The 17,963-nt window shown below is 41.6% G+C and overlaps 1 protein-coding gene across 1 annotated transcript; it reads left to right on the top strand.

Moving 5' to 3' along the window:
* The first annotated feature begins 6,560 nt into the window (after positions 1-6,560).
* LOC133404356 (phospholipid phosphatase 3-like) lies at positions 6,561-16,087 on the top strand. Its single transcript, XM_061680163.1, has 6 exons — positions 6,561-6,634; positions 13,174-13,331; positions 13,426-13,712; positions 14,315-14,372; positions 15,742-15,918; positions 15,989-16,087. The coding sequence occupies exons 1-6, from the start codon at positions 6,565-6,567 to the stop codon at positions 16,085-16,087; spliced, it is 849 nt and encodes a 282-aa protein (XP_061536147.1). The 5' UTR covers positions 6,561-6,564.
* The last annotated feature ends 1,876 nt before the right edge of the window (positions 16,088-17,963 follow it).

Here is a 17,963-nt window from a genome sequence, read left to right as displayed (position 1 = left end):
CAACCTTATGTGCAGCTTTTGTCATAACATGTTGCTGTAATTGTTGATGATGGGCTGTGTGTTGCAGGTGAGCAAGAGTGGCAAATTAATGGTTAGAACTTGCAATACTGTTTGTTGGCAAGTCTGTTTCCATCAGTGATGTTAATATATTGCATAATTCTGGTATCTCTGGATACTCCGGTTTCCTCCAAAATTAAAAAAACATGCATGGTCGCTTAACATTTTCAAGCTTTTTTTTTTTTTAAATCTTCAGGGCACATAGAAACAAACAACCATCCGCACTCACATTGACACCTATGGGCAATTTGGAGTCTCCAATGAATGCATGTTTTTGGGATGTGGGAGGAAACCGGAGTGCCCGGAGAAAACCCACGCAGGCACGGGGAGAACATGCAAACTCCGCACAGGTGGGGCTGGGGATTGAACCCCAGTACTCAGAACTGTGAGCCAGATGCTCTAACCAGACGTACACCGTGCCGCCCTGTATCACCACAGAAAAAAAATAAAATAAATAATTTTTAAAATTTATTATAATTTTTTTTATAAATGACAGAAAACTTCCCACTCTGTATGAACCACAAACTTCCTTTCATTAAATTTCTCACCTGCTAATTTCAACAGCTAATCATATTTTTTTTGTCACCAGGAGTTCTTTTTTTGGGCGACAGATGGGATACAGCCTGGAGTGGTCGCCAGGCAATTGCTGGTCACATACAGACGAACAATCATTCACATTCACGGGTAATTTAGAGCATTCAATTAACCAAACATGATTTTTTGGGGGAACGTGGGTAGAAGCCAGAGTAACTGGAGAAACATAGAAAGGCCTGAGAGAAGAGTGGAACCTTTGACTGTGAGGTAAACATACTACCCACATCGTGATGTACCTTTTAATTGTCATGCATATGACTTTATAGTCATACGATGAATAGTAACCAATCAAGATAAAATAGAAGACAATAAATTATGACATCAATATAGTGATTATTTGGAATCAAAGTTTGAGTATTTTCATACTCAAAAAGCAATTCACACTGTGCTCAGAAAAGAGGGGGAAAAGATCAAATTAGATTTAAAAAAAAAAAGATTTGGAGTCATCACAATATGACAAATAACAATATTATTTTCCATTTCCTGATGTGCTTGGGCTACCTTTTCTGTTTCAGATGTGTGAAGTCCACTGAAACATTTTTGCACTGAAAAAGTTGAAATGGCAATGTCTCCCCAGATGATGTAATCACACATGACATGCTGACTTTCAGGTCAGTGCTTCGCTAATTCGAATTATCATAAGAAACGACTACTGTGAAAAAACAATGGGCGTGATGGGAAAATGTGGGGGTTGTTTGTGTGTGGGAGAGAGAGACTGAGACGTACAAGTTAGCATGTCGCACTCATGACAGTATCACAGCCAGTCAGGAAAAGTCATGTGATCACTGTGAGCCGGAAACACAAGCCTTTGTTCTTTCATCAAACCACAAAAACATACATACCCAACATCTCAAATCCATCTGTGATGCTTATCCTCACTCAGATCGAGGGTGAGGCACCACGAGAAGCGGAGAGCACCCTCATCAAGATGCCAGCCAATTGCACGGCACATATGGACAAACAACCAGTCACATTCAAATTTACAGACAATTTAGAGTCTTGCGTGTTTTTTTTTTTTTTTTTTTTAATGTTGGAGGAAGCCGGAGTACCCGGCGAAACCCACGCAAGCAAAGGGAGAACATGCAAACCTCACACAGCATGGCCGAAGCCCGGATTCGAACCCAGGACCTCAGAACTGTGAGGCGGGTGGGCTAACTTCTCATCCACCTGTGGTCTGATATAATTAAAAAAGTAAAATAAAATAATGAAACTAGGCTGAACAAAAAAAGAAAAGTGGCCCTTAACTTACCTGTAATATTTTGCTGCACATCCTCTGCAGTCTCACCATTTCTGTAGCTCTCAGTGCACCTTTTTGGCTAAGAATAAATCAAAATAAGAATGTCTTAATTGGCATTATAACAAGTACAATGACAGGCATGTTGGCTCACTCCTCATGAGCAAACTGCTCCAATGCTCAGGTTTCTCCAAACTGTGTGTTTCAGGGCCTTTGACGGATGTTTAATAACAATGAGGCTCTTCCAAATTGGCAGGAGTGTTATTCATTTTCTCCTTCCGCATGTTAATGCTATCAAACAATGCACACTAAAAGCAGCAGACATTCAATAGCTTCTTTCCCTTTGCCATTATCTTCTTAAACATCTGACTTATAATTCCATAGTGACATTTTACCAATTTTGCACATCTGTTGTGACATTATTACGGGATTCATTCTTGTCGCTTCATGATGTTGCCTTATTTGCATTACTGTTGTTGATCAGTATTACCATACCACTGGAGACCCTAAATTGCTTGAAGACTCTTTGCACAATTGTCTTGTATCAGCATTACCGCACTACTGGTCCCCTTACATTGCTCAATGACTCCCTGTATGTATGCATTTATGTCCTATATATATTATATATATATATTTGTGGCTTGTTTGCTGCAGAACTAGACCACGCTGACACAGAACTAGAGTGGCTCCAACTATTGGAGATACATCCCTTGTGTTTTTAACATACACGGCCAATAATTATTCAGATTCTGGTTCTTAACCATTCTCGGGTGGTTTTAGCAGTGTTATCCTTATCCTGTTGGATGACCTACAACTGAAACTAAGCTTAAACTACATTTTTCTCAATAATGTCAGGATAGATTTGATTGTTCCCAGCAGAGATTCAAGACACGCTCTACTGGATCCAGCAAAGCAGCCTCAGAACCTAACTGAACTTCCTCCATGGTTCACAGTAGCTAGTGTTCTTTTCTTTCTGTATGCTTCTTTTTTGTATCTGTTGTAGACTTGATGTGACTTACCAAAAAGCTTCCGTTTTTGTCTCATTTGTCCAAAGGACATTCACCCCCCCCCAAGCTTTGTGGCTTGTCCATATGCATTTTATCAATCAGTTTTAAGTTCAACCACTTAATGAACAATTTTGTCAATTTGTGTACGTGTCATTTATTTTTGTTTTTTTCTTATTCACTGTCTCTTTTCACACTTAAAAAAGGGCTGACTGTTTCACAATGAATTAGACCACGCTGACACTCAACAGAAGAGAAAAGATGGCTTTACTGCCACCTAGCGATAAACCACTAAAGCTACATTACAAAACCAGTGGACGCATGAATTCACTTTCCTTAAATACAGGAGGTCGAACACAATTCATTTTGAATTTAAAATATTTATATATTGAATTGGTTCCAACACACAAAATCTTTATTAAGTGCACAAGCAAAAAACATTTTAATTAACATGTTTTACTGCCGTCCAAGTGTAAAATAAAACAAAGGGCTTTAATTGTCACGATTAGGGCTTTCGAAGGCGAGGAAGGCAAGGCAAAAACGTGGTGGACCCAAGTGCAGGGAAGCAGGGAGGCAAGGCCGGAGTGCAGGAGTCTCAAAAAATGATATTTAATTTCCAAAGAAAGGCAAACAAGGAACACAGATAAAGCAAACTAAACAAAGTCCCACAACAGAACAACAAGAAACACTTGAACAAACCGAAAACTGGGAACAAAACATGACTGTTGAAATAACTGAGTGACAACTGACAACTATGATGTGGCACAGACAGGGACAATAACACCTGACAACGAAAATGAACCGACAAGAAGTGAAAGAAACCAGGGAACTAAATACAAAGAGATCGAGGAGACAACGAGGAACACCTGGACAAGACACAAGCGGCTGGAGGGAGCTGATTGGTCGACACGAGGCATAAGGTTGATGACAACTGGTGGACACAATAACTGAATGAGCACACGACATGAACAACATGGAACACAGGAAAACATGAAACAAAACGAACCACAACCCAAACCAAAACACAGATCGTGGCAGTAATGAGACATTAAAACAATTCAATTATGGCAAATGAAGGCATTTAAGCATGCACCTCGTGCAGCACATTTTGTAAACATTGCCACATCAGTGTGTACTACTGTGAAAGGACGATTATACGCGACAATACAAAAAGCCACCATTTAGCAGGCTAACACATTTGAAGACGTTTTGACAGACAACTATAGACATGCCCACTCAATTCAATACTGCTGTGACGTAACGCGGCCTCGTTCGCAGTAGTCACGTGATGTTCGGCATGTTTGAACAAAGTGTCGCAATACTGCTTCTTCGCCACCCCTGGGTTTTTTATACTACAAAGACAGGCTATTTAATGTTCAAACTGAACAACTTTATTGTTTTTAGCAAATAATCATGAACTTAGAATTTTATGGCTGCAACACGTTCCAAATAATCTGGGACAGGGTCATGTTTACCACTGTGTTACATCACCTTTTCTTTTAACAACATTCAAGAAACGTTTGGGAACTGAGGACACTAATTGTTGAAGCTTTGTAGGTGGAATTCTTTCCCATTCTTGCTTGATGTACAGCTTCAGCTGTTCAACAGTCCGGGGTCTCCGTTGTCGTATTTTACGCTTCATGTGTCACACATTTTCAATGGGAGACAGGTCTGGACTGCAGGCAGGCCAGTCTAGTACCCGCACTCTTCTACTACGAAGCCACGCTGTTATAACACGTGCAGAATGTGGTTTGGCATTGTCTTGCTGAAATAAGCAGGGGCGTCCATGAAAAAGATGGGGCTTGGATGGCAGGATATGTTTCTCCAAAACCTGTATGTACCTTTCAGCATTAATGGTTCCGTCACAGATGTGTAAGTTAGCCATGCTATTGGCACTAACACACCATCACAGATGCTGGCTTTTGAACTTTGCGTCCATAACAGTCCGGATGGTTCTTTTCCTCTTTGGCCCGGAGGACACGACATCCACAATTTCCAAAAACAATTTGAAATGTGGTCTCGTCGGACCACAGAACACTTTTCCACTTTTCATCAGTCCATCTTAGATGAGCTCGGGCCCATAGAAGCCGGCGGCGTTTCTGGGTGTTGTTGATAAATGGCTTTTGCTTTGCATAGTAGAGTTTCAAGTTGCACTTACGGATGTAGCTGTGAACTGTATTTACTGACGTTGGTTTTCTGAAGTGTTCCTGAGCCCATGTGGTGATATCCTTTACACATTGATCTTTGTTTTTGATGCAGTGCCACCTGAGGGATCGAAGGTCACGGGCATCCAATGTTTTCGGCCTTGCCGCTTACATGCGGTGATTTCTCCAGATTCTCTGAACCTCTTGATGATATTATGGACCATAGATGATGAAATCCGGAAATTCCTTGCAATTGTATGTTGAGGAACATTGTCCTTAAACTGTTTGACTATTTTCTCACGCACTTGTTCACAAAGAGGTGAACGTCGCCCCATCTTTGCTTGTGAATGACTGAGCAATTCAGGGAAGCTCCTTTTATACCCACTCATGGCACCCACTTGTTCCCAATTAGCCTGTTCACCTGTTGGATGTTCCAAACAGGTGTTTGATGAGCATGCCTCAACTTTCTCAGTCTTTTTTGCCATATGTCCCAGCTTTTTTGGAATGTGTTGCAGCCATAAAATTCTAAGTAAATGATTATTTGCTAAAAAAAAAAAAAAAAAAAAAATCCAGACGACCTTATATTATTATTTATTTTATTTTATTTGATGTTCATGCTCTGATTTAAAAAAAAAACAATCTGAATTTACTCACAAGTTACTCTTGAGTAATTTTTTTCATTGAGTACTTTGTTACTCAAGTAAAAATTTACTTTTTACTTCTACTTGAGTCATATTATTCTAAAGTAACAGTACTCTGACTTGAGTACAATATTTGGCTACTCTACCCTCCTCTGGATGTGGGACGAAACCAGAGTACCCGTAAAAAACCCCACACAGGCACGGGGAGAACATGCAAACTCCAAACAGGTGGCGGCCAGATTTGAACCCGGGTCCTCAGAACAGTGAGGCAGTTTTCCAACGTGCCACCCTGACAGGTCCAATTTATCCAAAATGTTACTTGAGTAAATGCCACGGAGTAATACCTACCTAACCGTTCCTACCTACCTCTGAGTGTGGGTGCAATTCCCGCTCAGTGACGGTGTCAGTAGTGAACGGCTGTGTGTTTAACGTGCCTTGCGACTGACTGGCGACCAGTCCAGGGCGTTGTCCGCATTTCACCTTGAGTCACGTGGGCAGAGGCGAAGCGAGAGAGCGGGAGGGTTTTGGCAAGACAACCACAAGCAGCGCATAGTCTGAAGGTGAAGGATGTTCATCAGGTTCGTGTTGGCCGTCTGGACGAGTTTTGCAGGTTTTGTCGTGCCATCGCATCTACAAACGCGCGCGTCAAAAGGCAACGTCTTTGTGATGCGTCCATATTTGCTCGCGCTTGCGTCAAAAGTAAAGGCTCTGTAAACCTTCGGATGAAAATTGGTTCAACTCGTGTTTTTGTGATGCTGGGCCGACTGGGGCCGCAGCGTGCCCGTGTGAGCGCAGAGACTCGACCCGACCGCCCCAAAGGCTTGCACACCAGGAGCGGCTCGCTACCGGCTGACGCAGCGGGGATGGAGAACGACAATGAGAATAAACCCATGCAAATTTTACAAGCTTTATTCACAAGCAAACTCCTGGTGGTTTCAGACGTCTTGTGCCTATTCCTAGGTAAATATAATATCCATCTTTTCTACTTCTGAAGAACAATGGGAACAAATGAGTAAACGAAAACGTTTCGCTTAATTTTTTTTTTTTTCTGTTCTGAAGACAACATAATGGTGGCAGGTCTGTTTCTAAGTGCTTATATGGCTTCAGTGTACACAGGCTATAAAGTGTACATTAAACAAAAATCTTCAGTGTAACATTTGCCACTGAGTGAGAGAACATTTAATTGTTTTGCTTGTCCCTATAGGTCGTTGGAATAGATGGATAAACAAATATACATTATTTGAAGTAAATAAATAGTAATTTTCGGACATAGTGAAATTGCCCACCTGAGGATCTCTCACGGCTCATTAGTTGGACATCACTCGTGTGAAGAGATCTAATACGACAGTAGTCAATAGATTTTCAGTTTATGCCCTTAAAAAGTATTATACAACCCCAATTTCAATGAAGTTGGGACGTTGTGTTAAACATAAATAAAAACAGAATACAATGATTTGCAAATCATGTTCAACCTATATTTAATTAAACACACTACAAAGACAAGATATTTAATGTGCAAACTGATAAACTTTGTTTTTAGCAAATAATCATGAACTTAGAATTTCATGGCTGCAACACATTCCCAAAAAGTTGGGCCAGGTGACAAAAAAGACAGAGAGTTGAGGAATGCTCATCAAACACCTGTTTGGAACATCCCGCAGGTGAACAGGCTAATTGGGAACAGGTGGGTGCCATGATTGGGTATAAAAGCAGCTTCCCTGAATTGCTCAGTCATTCACAAGCAAAGATGGGGCGAGGTTCACCTCTTTGTGAACAAGTGCGTGAGAAAATAGTCAAACAGTTTAAGGACAATGTTCCTCAACATACAATTGCAAGGAATTTACGGATTTCATCATCTACGGTCCATAATATCATCGAAAGGTTCAGAGAATCTGGAGAAATCACCGCATGTAAGCGGCAAGGCCGAAAACCAACATTGAAAGCCCGTGACCTTCGATCCCTCAGGCGGCACTGCATCAAAAAAACGACATCAATGTGTAAAGGATATCACCACATGGGCTCAGGAACACATTCAGAAAACCAATGTCAGTAAATACAGTTTGGGCTACATCCGTGAGTGCAACTTGAAGCTCTAATATGGAAAGCAAAAGCCGTTGATCAACAACACCCAGAAATGCCGGCGGCTTCTCTGAGCCCGAGCTCATCTAAGATGGACTGATGCAAAGTGGAAAAGTATTCTGTGGTCGGACGAGTCCACATTTCAAATTGTTTTTGGAAATTGTGGATGTTGTGTCCTCCGGGCCAAAGAGGAAAAGAACCATCCGGTCTGTTATGGACACAAAGTTCAAAAGCCAGCATCTGTGATGGTATGGGGATGTGTTAGTGCCAATGGCATGGGTAACTTACACATCTGTGAAGGCACCATTAATGCTGAAATGTACATACAGGTTTTGGAGAAACATATGCTGCCATCCAAGCAACATATTTTTCATGGACGCCCCTGCTTATTTCAGCAAGACAATGCCAAACCACATTCTGCACGTGTTACAACAGCGTGGCTTTGTAGTAAAAGAGTGCGGGTACTCGACTGGCCTGCCTGCAGTCCAGACCTGTCTCCCATTGAAAATGTGAGGCGCATTATGAAGCGTAAAATACAACAACGGAGACCCCGGACTGTTGAACAGCTGAAGCTGTACATCAAGCAAGAATGGGACAGAATTCCACCGACAAAGCTTCAACAATTAGTGTCCTCAGTTCCCAAACGTTTCTTGAATGTTGTTAAAAGAAAAGGTGATGTAACACAGTGATAAACATGACCCTGTCCCAGATTATTTGGAACGTGTTGCAGCCATAAATTTCTAAATTCATGATTATTTGCTAAAAACAATAAAGTTGATCAGTTAGAAACATTAAATATCTTGTCTTTGTAGTGTATTCAATTAAATAGAGGTCGAACATGATTTGCAAATCACTGTGTTCTGTTTTTATTCATGTTTAACACAACATCCCAACTTCATTGGAATTGGGGTTTTAATTGCCAATATCCTCAAAAGTAAACACTAATTTAGTGTACAGTATGATGGGATGCACTTTTAGAGATTTTAAAGTTGGAACAGAAGTAATTAACACATTGGTAAGTGTGACATTTGACAGTAGGCATCAAAAGAGAGTAACTTTGTAAAGGCAGACTTTTTGATACCGATACACTCCACATTGCTACCACCACTACTACTACCTAAAGTGTCTGCGTGTACTCGTGCTTCTCAGTGTTTATTGAGCCAAAGCATACATGTATGTTCTACATTCAGAAAATCTAGGCATACCACCACGTATAAACAGCTAAAAAATGTACCTTATGCCCTCTAGTGGAAGAGTGTTTAATTCTGCCTATCCCTATATGTCACTGGGAAACATAATTTGGAGAAAATTTGGAGACCACAAACATAATTTAAAGTAAATAAATAATTGTCCGACAAATTAAGTGAAAGTGGCTTATTTCTTGTGGTGCACTTGATGACATGCTAATGTGCCACAGCATACTGATTGGGAATCATATGCACAATTAAAAACGCCAGGTACGCTGCACTAACACCTCAGTGATGCTTTTAGCACATTTAAATAGATAATGAGCACACATGCTATTGTCAATTAATTAAAAAAATTAAAAGTATTTGCATTTTAAGTCATTGATGCAGGCAGTTTGACTTCAGTTCCCACTCAGTGATGGTGTGAATGTGAGTCTGAATGGTTGTCTGTCTCGACATGTGCCCTGCGACTCACTGGCGACCAGTTCAGGGCGTAGTCTGCCTTTTGTCCAAAGTTAGCTGTGCTAGGTTCCAGCGCCCGTGACCTTGAATAGAACAAGCAGTGTAGAGAATGGATCGGATGGATTTACGCACATTTGCTAGAGCAAAGTGCTTGACAAGGCCACATTATTTTACAGTGTGCACATTTTAAGCACATTTTGACGTTTAATGATTCAATTTTGGTTTGGGGATCTGGAGGTTGACTTTTTTCATATTTTTGTCATTCAAATGCTCAGCATATAGTGTTTTTCATGTGATGATTGCACATAAAGAAAATATCAGACAAAACTTTTTTCACTTCCTCTATGTGCATGTAAGGCTCTTATTTCCCACCCAAGCATGCTTTCCGACTCTCTGCCAGCTGCTTCATGCAATGCCCAGGGAATTCTTTTGTTTCCATAGCAACCACTTGTTCTCAGGGTAGAGCAAAGTCGGCAGGGAATCGTGGAAGTATTCGCTATAAATAAATATGTGTATGATATATTGTATGTGTGTGTGTCACTGTCCCTCACAGTGACAGGAAGAGGTCATGTCATGATGGTTAATGTGAACACACTTGCTGGCTGGAGAGGTAGTGCACAGGGCAGTGTGTTGTGCATTACTGTCTGTCCAGTTGCCTCCTCTAATGTGTGCATACAGTGTGAGGGGGGGGGGGGGGACTATAGGGGAGTGAGGGTGGGGGTGGGGGTGGGGGCATCTTGTTGTAGGCAGTGTCAGGCTGCTTCTGGCTCTGGTTTGTTTCAGCATTCACTCTTTTGTTTTCTGGAGAAGAGTTGAACTTAAGTCACAAACAATCCGCCTTTCTTCCTCATCTGTCCTGTTCTCACACTGTAACCCAGTTCTAGCCAAACCTTTTTAAAATGTGCATATGGAAACAGGAACATTCTGAAAGTTCCTTCAAACTCTCTGGAGCCATATAGTGATCTTCACATTCTTCTTATGGTCTAATGACTGAGTTTCTCCAGAGACAACCACTAGGCCAGTGTTTCCCAATCTTTATTGAGCCAAGGCACCCATTTAAAATTTTAAAACCTCATGGGACACCACGAAACATCAATGTCACAAAAAGTATGAATACTGAAATAATGATGATCTTGTCTCAGTTTTTTCAAAGATGTACTCCATGTGAAATCTGGGCCTGTTTCATTGAACAAAAAGTTGATGTACTCAGAAAGCCATTCTGTTGTATGAATGGCAACAGTATGGCGTATTCAACATTACCAGAATGATGTGTCTGTTTTCTGACCACATACCTTAGATGAAGAATTGGTGCAGCGTTTTTTTCAGGTTTCTGCAGCAGTTGTGTTTGAAAATTGTCTAAAAAGTGAGAGGGTTAAGACCTTAGTTGTATCCGTTGCACTAAAAAAGCACAGTAGCCCCGAGAGGTGCAATAGGTTGTCCGTAGTGGTTTCTTGTCAGAAGGCCCAGACTATTCCTCCCAAAGTCACCTCTCTACCCATTTCAACGAGGCTTCAAATTTCCCACAGATGTTGTTTCACAGTATTTCGAAGCAAGAACAACTCTATAATTTCAATTGACATTGAAATTTTAGAAGGCAGAAGAACAGGACGTCAAGATTTCAACTAAATATGGAACATTAACCGGCCACATTTTGCTAAAACTTATTCGCTTTCATTTGTTCTTCTTTTTTTTGTTCAGCATTTATAATGCCAAAGGGATTACACATATGTCTGCCAGTTTTCTGGATAACGTTTTTGAGCAGTATTTGTATTGACTTCTGTGGAAGTTTGTGTAAAATTTCAAAGCCTCATCTAGATGTAATTGTCAAAGGTCGATTTAAAAGTGGTCACCTTGATTTTGAAGGCGATATACAGGCACTGGACCCATATACATTATCCATTTATCCAACTGGTTAGCACGTCTGCCTCACAGTTCTGAGGACCTGGGTCCAAATCCGGCCATGCCTGTGTGGAGTTTGCATGTTCTCCCCGTGGCTGCGTGGGTTTTCTCCTTTCTACTTTTAGCTGTTCGTCGTGGCCGCTTTGTGCCCAGTGACAGTTTCTGTGGTCTACCTTTTGTCAGCTCTTCGGGCAACGTGGCCAGCCCATTTCCATTTAAGGCTTTTTATTTTTTTGAATGATGTCGGTAACTCACGTCTGCTGTCTTATCCAACTGCATCTTTTCTTGTCGCGAATGCTTAATGTGTACCTTTCCTAAACAAGTCAAAATGAACTTAAATTATTTTAGCAAATGGCTGCAATATAACAAAGAATGAAACATTTAAGGGGGTCTGAATATCACTTTTTGTGTGTATATATATATATATCCATCCAGCCATCCATTTTCTGAGCCACTTCTCCTCACTAGGGTCGCGGGCGTGCTGGAGCCTATCCCAGCTGTCATCGGGCAGGAGGCGGGGTACACCCTGAACTGGTTGCCAGCCAATCGCAGGGCACATACAAACAGTCACATCTACGGGCAATTTAGAGTCTCCAATTTATGCATGTTTTTTGGGATGTGGGAGGAAACCGGAGTGCCCGGAGAAAACCCACGCAGGCACGGGGAGAACATGCAAACGCCACACAGTCGGGGCCGGGGATTGAACCCGAGTCCTCAGAACTGTGAGGCTGACGCTCTAACCAGTCGGCCGCTGTGTGTGTGTGTGTGTGTGTGTGTGTGTGTGTGTGTGTGTGTGTGTGTGTGTGTGTGTGTGTGTGTGTGTGTGTGTGTGTGTGTGTGTGTGTGTGTGTGTGTATGTAGTAGTATATATATATATATATATATATATATATATATATATATATATATATATATATATATATATATATATATATATATATATCCATCCATTTTCTTTACCGCTTATCCTCACTAGGGTCGCGGGCGTGCTGGAGCCTATCCCAGCTATCTTCGGGCGAGAGGCAGGGTACACCCTGAACTGGTCGCCAGCCAATCGCACGGGCATATAGAAACAACCAACCAGTCGCACTCAAATTCACACCTACGGGCAATTTAGAGTCTTCAATCAACCTACCACGCATGTTTTGGGGATGTGGGAGGAAACCAGATTACCCGGAGAAAACCCACGCAGACACGGGGAGAACATGCAAACTCCACACAGGCGGGGCGGGAATTCGACCCTGATTCAGAACTGTGAGGCAGATGTGCTAACCAGTCACCCACCGCGCTGCCCAACAAGTACATAACCTTAATAAGTTCCACAAGGGAAAATTTGCATCGTTTCAGTAGCCATAGTGAATACAGGAAATGCAAAAATACATTTAGCTGGAAATACTGTCCATTCGCCATTACAAGGTTGAGGCAATAAATACATGAAAATAACAAATATTGAAAGCATAATTTATTAATGATTATGATTGGAGAGTAATGACTATGTTGTGCAATTGAGCAGTATGGTGAATTATTTTTATACTGTTACATACTATACTTGTCCCATTGTAATGTTATAGACACAATTTTAAAAATAAAACCATTCAGGCAAATTGTTCTGGAAGTGAATTTATATAGGTTGGCAGCTCTGCAGTCATAGCCATAAATGCAATTTTTTAAACGATAATTGGCAGAGTAATTTCTTTTAGTGTTTCGGCTTTGGTTTTCGGCCATGGGTCCCTCATTTTAATTTTTCGGGTCAGACCAAGAATTTTGATTTTGGTGCATCACTAATTATTTTGTTGTGGAATGAAATTGTGAACGTGTCAGTGTTTGAGTCTCTCAGCATTAATCATAATCACGCTCATCTCTCCGCCTCAGTTTCCATCCCATTCTTGGCAAGTGAGCTGAAGGCCGTCAGACCATACAGAAGAGGTTTCAGTTGTGGAGACCCCAGCATCGCCTATCCGTACCTGCTCTCAGAGGTCATACCGGACACATTACTCATTGCTGCCGGCATCCTTATCGCGGGCCTCGTAGTGAGTGCTGCACCGTAAAAACACTTTAGTGTATTAACGATTCCATTCATGTGGACCCTTAACACAGTGGTTGTGACCACATGTCCACCCGCAGGTCGTTGTAGGGGAATGTTACCGTGTGCGCTTACTCGGTGTCAGCACCAAGTCCTTCGTTAGGAACAAGTATGTGTCCTGTCTCTACAAGGAGTTTGGCGCCTTCCTGTTTGGCTGCTTCGTCGGCCAATCCCTGACAAACACGGCCAAGCTGAGCGTTGGCCGTCTGCGGCCGCACTTCTTGTCGGTGTGTGGCGTCACCTACACGTCACTCAACTGCACGGAAGGAACTTATTTGGAGTCTGTCAGCTGCCCCAGCACTGACCACCGCTCTATAGAAGAGGCCAGGTGTGTATATTATGTTTCCATCTATCCATACTACCTGCTACCGCCCATTCATTCATCTGCGTGTCTATCCCTCCTTCCTTCCATCTACTGTTTTCCCATTTTATGGGACTCCCCAGCTACAGTATATAGTGCTTTTTAAAGTGATTTGTTTTTTTTTACAGTATACTTACTGTGATACCCTCACATGTGGCAAAGGAGAGCCACAGTCGCCAAGGCATTTCTTGAATTTTAGGAAAACAGTAACACACAAACACAATGATCACATTCACACACTGGCTGCTGTTGGTCACAGCTCACTCCCAGACACTAACACGCAGACTCACTGAGGTCACATGCCATCCCACCAGGCCCCGCCTCTTAAAGGCACATGCTGGCACACTGACATTACAGTACATGCACTTGAAATGCATTCACAATCTCTTTAAAAAGTACAAATGTGCATCCATCCGTCCATCCATCCATCCATGTAACCATCAGCATGTCACCTTTTCAGACCCTCGACACCGTGAAACAACAATTTTGTTTTGTTTATAACTTTGAAGTATAATAATCCCAAATTGTATTTATTTTTGCTATTCTAAACCTTTTTTCTCTCATTTTAGGAAGTCCTTCTTCTCAGGTCATGCCTCTTTTGCGATGTACACAATGCTGTATTTAGCTGTAAGTATATCCCCATTACCTTCGGTTGGTATTGCTGTATGGTTTGTCCATTTCCCATTTACCACTGTTTTATTGTGAAAAGGAATGAGACAGAGAGCCATCACCAGTCCAGTGGGCAGCGTAGAGTGAACAGGGGGTACTGAAAGGAGAAATGAGAAACACAGAGGTCGCTTTGTTTTGGTGTGGGATGGGTGTGACCTCGGCTTGCTGCTTCACTGCTCCCGTCTATTGTCTGGGTTTGTTTGTATGAGATGTGCTGCATTTTTAGGTGTCGATGGAGAACCATGTCTAAGAATTCATGCTCACACTGATACTATTACATGCTTAATTGTAAGTCTCAACTTAGGAATGGTAGGTAGGAGTGGGTTGTGCTAGTCTTATTTTGACTGTTTATCTTATGTGGGATGATTCTGTTTGGTTGATCCTTTTTTTTCTGCATCAGCTAACATTCACACTAACTGGAAGTAACCGATTATCACATAGCTCTCTGGCAACATAGAAAGATTGTGGGCTGCATAGCAAGAAAAAGGATAACTGGCAATTCATGCCGTCAACACAGATTTTTCAGTTTTTTTGGCCAACTGGACTTCACTGTGTGCTCGATGTAGGCTATCCCGCTCTTCCAACTTTGAGCCGTGGCTAGAAGGGCATATAGTAAATTGTAAAACACGCAGGAAAAAAAAAATCCTCACCTTTATATATCTCCTGACAAACGTCTATCCATCCATCCATCCATTTTCTAAGCCGCTTCTCTCGAGGGTCGCGGGCGTGCTGGAGCCTATCCCAGCTGTCATCGGGCAGGAGGCGGGGTACACCCTGAACTGGTTGCCAGCCAATCGCAGGGCACATACAAACAAACAACCATTCGCACTCACATTCACACCTACGGGCAATTTAGAGTTGTCAATTCTACAAAAATCGAATGATAGTTAATTCATCTAGCTCCATCTTGCCACAAAGAGACAGACACAAATAAACTAAACCAATACTAATATAATATAACAGTATTTTTGTTAAAACACATTCAAATTAAGTTACTCTTATTAAAACATTTTTACATCCATGTTTATGTTGCCCACTATTGGTTTGTTCACTTGCATTTTGGAAGTCTGGGTTGTTTCATGTACTGTACGTAGTGGATGTAAACGCAGTCATACTATCAGTTATCATACAGGAAGGCGCAATGGAGGACAAACGTGCAGTTGGATGTAAAATGCCAGATGATATTCAAATCTAGATTGGATGCTTTTATGTTGCCCCCCAAAAATAAAAATGTCCAGGGAAAAGATGAATTCCAGTCATGCTGTAGTGAGCTTGCTGTTCATGAGCCATGTATTACAGCACACTGTCCATTTTGTTTTTGGTGTAGTTTTATCTTCAAGCGCGGTTGACATGGCGCAAAGCTCGCCTGCTAAGACCCGTGCTCCAGTTCTTCCTGTTTCTGCTGGCCATCTACACAGGTCTGACCCGCGTCACTGACAACAGACACCACCCATCGGACGTCGTGTTCGGCTACATAATTGGAGCCTTCACTGCATACTGGGTGGTGAGTTCACCCCGTTCGCTCGGCTCGGTACATGTTCCCCTCTTAATTCAAATCGTTGGCGTCTTGTCAGGCCTTCTACATCTCATCCATGTTTAAGAGACCCAGCTTGAATCAGTCTCCAATTGAGACCCAGGATAACCAGTTACCAGCACAGCACAGCATCTGCTAAAGTAAGCTCCACCTTACCTCCCAGCATTCCGCAGCATCCACCAGCCATGAGCGCTTATGAATCTGAAGAATGTCAGACTGTTTCCTCTGAAGTCCTACCACATACTGTACCTCGCTATTTTGGACAAATCTGTGTGGGGGAAGGATGTGACATACTGAATCTGACAGTGTAATTTTGCGCTATCGGAACAGTTTGGAAATCACTGTGACATTGGGTTGGTGCGTGTTAAGAACAGTGTCTGTTGTTGTCATGGCAACAACGCATCGCTTACGGTGTCGTTTTTGTAACAGTGGACCAGCCAGGACACCCTAACAGGTTCTTTTAGCATTAGCTCTGTTCAGAGGTGTCTGCCGTGCTTATACAAACTTCGCTGTTCATTAAAATGATCAAGGCAATTATAACAGTCATGTTTTGTCAGTGTAGAGCAGGTACCTTCACCAGCTTGTCGCCTTTAGCTTCTGAATGTTTCTTAATGCTGCCAGTTCGTATTAATCACAGTTTCCTTATCGTTGATTTCAATAGTGTGCACCCGACCTTGTGATTCAGTTAAGATGATCGGGTCAATCACGAACCACTGCATGTAAAATATATGCACATTTTGGATCTGGAAAAAAAACCAAACATATTTTAGCAGTGCCACCACCATGAAAATATTTGATCGAGCTAAAAAAATATTTCAAGCAAATATAAACTTTTTTTATGAAAATAGAACTGAATGTAATTCACAAATGACAGTGGCACAACTAAGCTGTATGATCTTGTCAAGAGTTGAAATGACAATAAGAATATTGAGATAATCTGAAAAAAAAATGGTTCTTTTCATTTACATTGTGTTTTACGATATAGTATGTATGCTCCCAGAATACATAACAGATCCAGAGTTCACAAATCATTAAAGGTTTTTATTTATTCATGCTTGTTGTCATCTTTTAACTGCACTACATTTTCTTTTTCAAAACAAATATTCACTATATTTACTGATTTTCCAATAACTGAATACATGTCCATTATTTGTCACTCTCATATTGTTAAAGGGGAGTTTGAAATTTTGAAAAGAAAAAAAAACACAATTTTTGCATGTTAAAACAGTCATTATGACTTGACAGTAGTATATGATAAATATGATCTGTAAAAAAAAAATAATCACCAGTCTCAGGCCCATCTAATGCCTCTATACAAGAAACCGATGCTCCCGAGTAAAAACAAGCAATCAGACAGGCTTGACTTCTGAGTTGTAATCATTTGTTGTGCACTTGCGGGCCATCCAAAAAATAAAACTTAAAAACTGATAAGATTTAGCTAAGATTTACCGTGATACTAACACTCCATTACAAATAAGACGCTCTTCTGGAGTAAAACGGTAACAGGTCATTGCGAGACCGTGGGGTGTGCCTGCGATGAGAGTACCCATGAGTGCATAAATTACTGACAACTCGTAAGTCAAGCCTTGTCTCTGATTGGTTTTTCCTTAGATGTGGTGCTATCTTGTATATCAATTTAGAGGCCCAAGATTAGGCAAGAGATAGCTGATTTGTTTCACTTTTTTTTCATATTTATCACGGGTGACACGGTGGCCTACTGGTTAGCAGATCTGGCTCACAGTTCTTAAGACTGGGTTCAAATCCAGCCTCGCCTGTGTCGAGTTTGCATGTTCTCCCTGTGCTTGCGTGGGTTTTCTCATGGTACTCCACTTTCCTCCCACATCCCAAAAACATGCATGGTAGTTTAATTGAAGACTTTAAATTGCCTGTAGGTATGAATGTGATTGTGAATGGTTGTTTGTTTATACAGTATGTGCACTGCGATTGGCTGGCGACCAGTTCCAGTTCAGTTTGTACCCCGCCTCTCGCCCCAAAATATAGGCTTCAGCATGCCT

This window comes from Phycodurus eques, chromosome 6 (genome assembly GCF_024500275.1).
Source record: "Phycodurus eques isolate BA_2022a chromosome 6, UOR_Pequ_1.1, whole genome shotgun sequence".
NCBI classification, from domain to species: domain Eukaryota; kingdom Metazoa; phylum Chordata; class Actinopteri; order Syngnathiformes; family Syngnathidae; genus Phycodurus; species Phycodurus eques.
The sequence above is the reverse complement of the archived record's forward strand: the minus strand, read 5'-3'. Positions and strand labels throughout refer to the sequence as shown.

Bases quoted from the DNA above. Each gene is read 5' to 3' on its own strand.
- LOC133404356 (XM_061680163.1), top strand. From the start codon at position 6,565: ATGCAAATTTTACAAGCTTTATTCACAAGCAAACTCCTGGTGGTTTCA. The intron at 13,713-14,314 runs GTGTGTATATTA...CTCTCATTTTAG, and splicing joins CGCTCTATAGAAGAGGCCAG to GAAGTCCTTCTTCTCAGGTC. The intron at 14,373-15,741 runs GTAAGTATATCC...TTTTTGGTGTAG, and splicing joins ACACAATGCTGTATTTAGCT to TTTTATCTTCAAGCGCGGTT.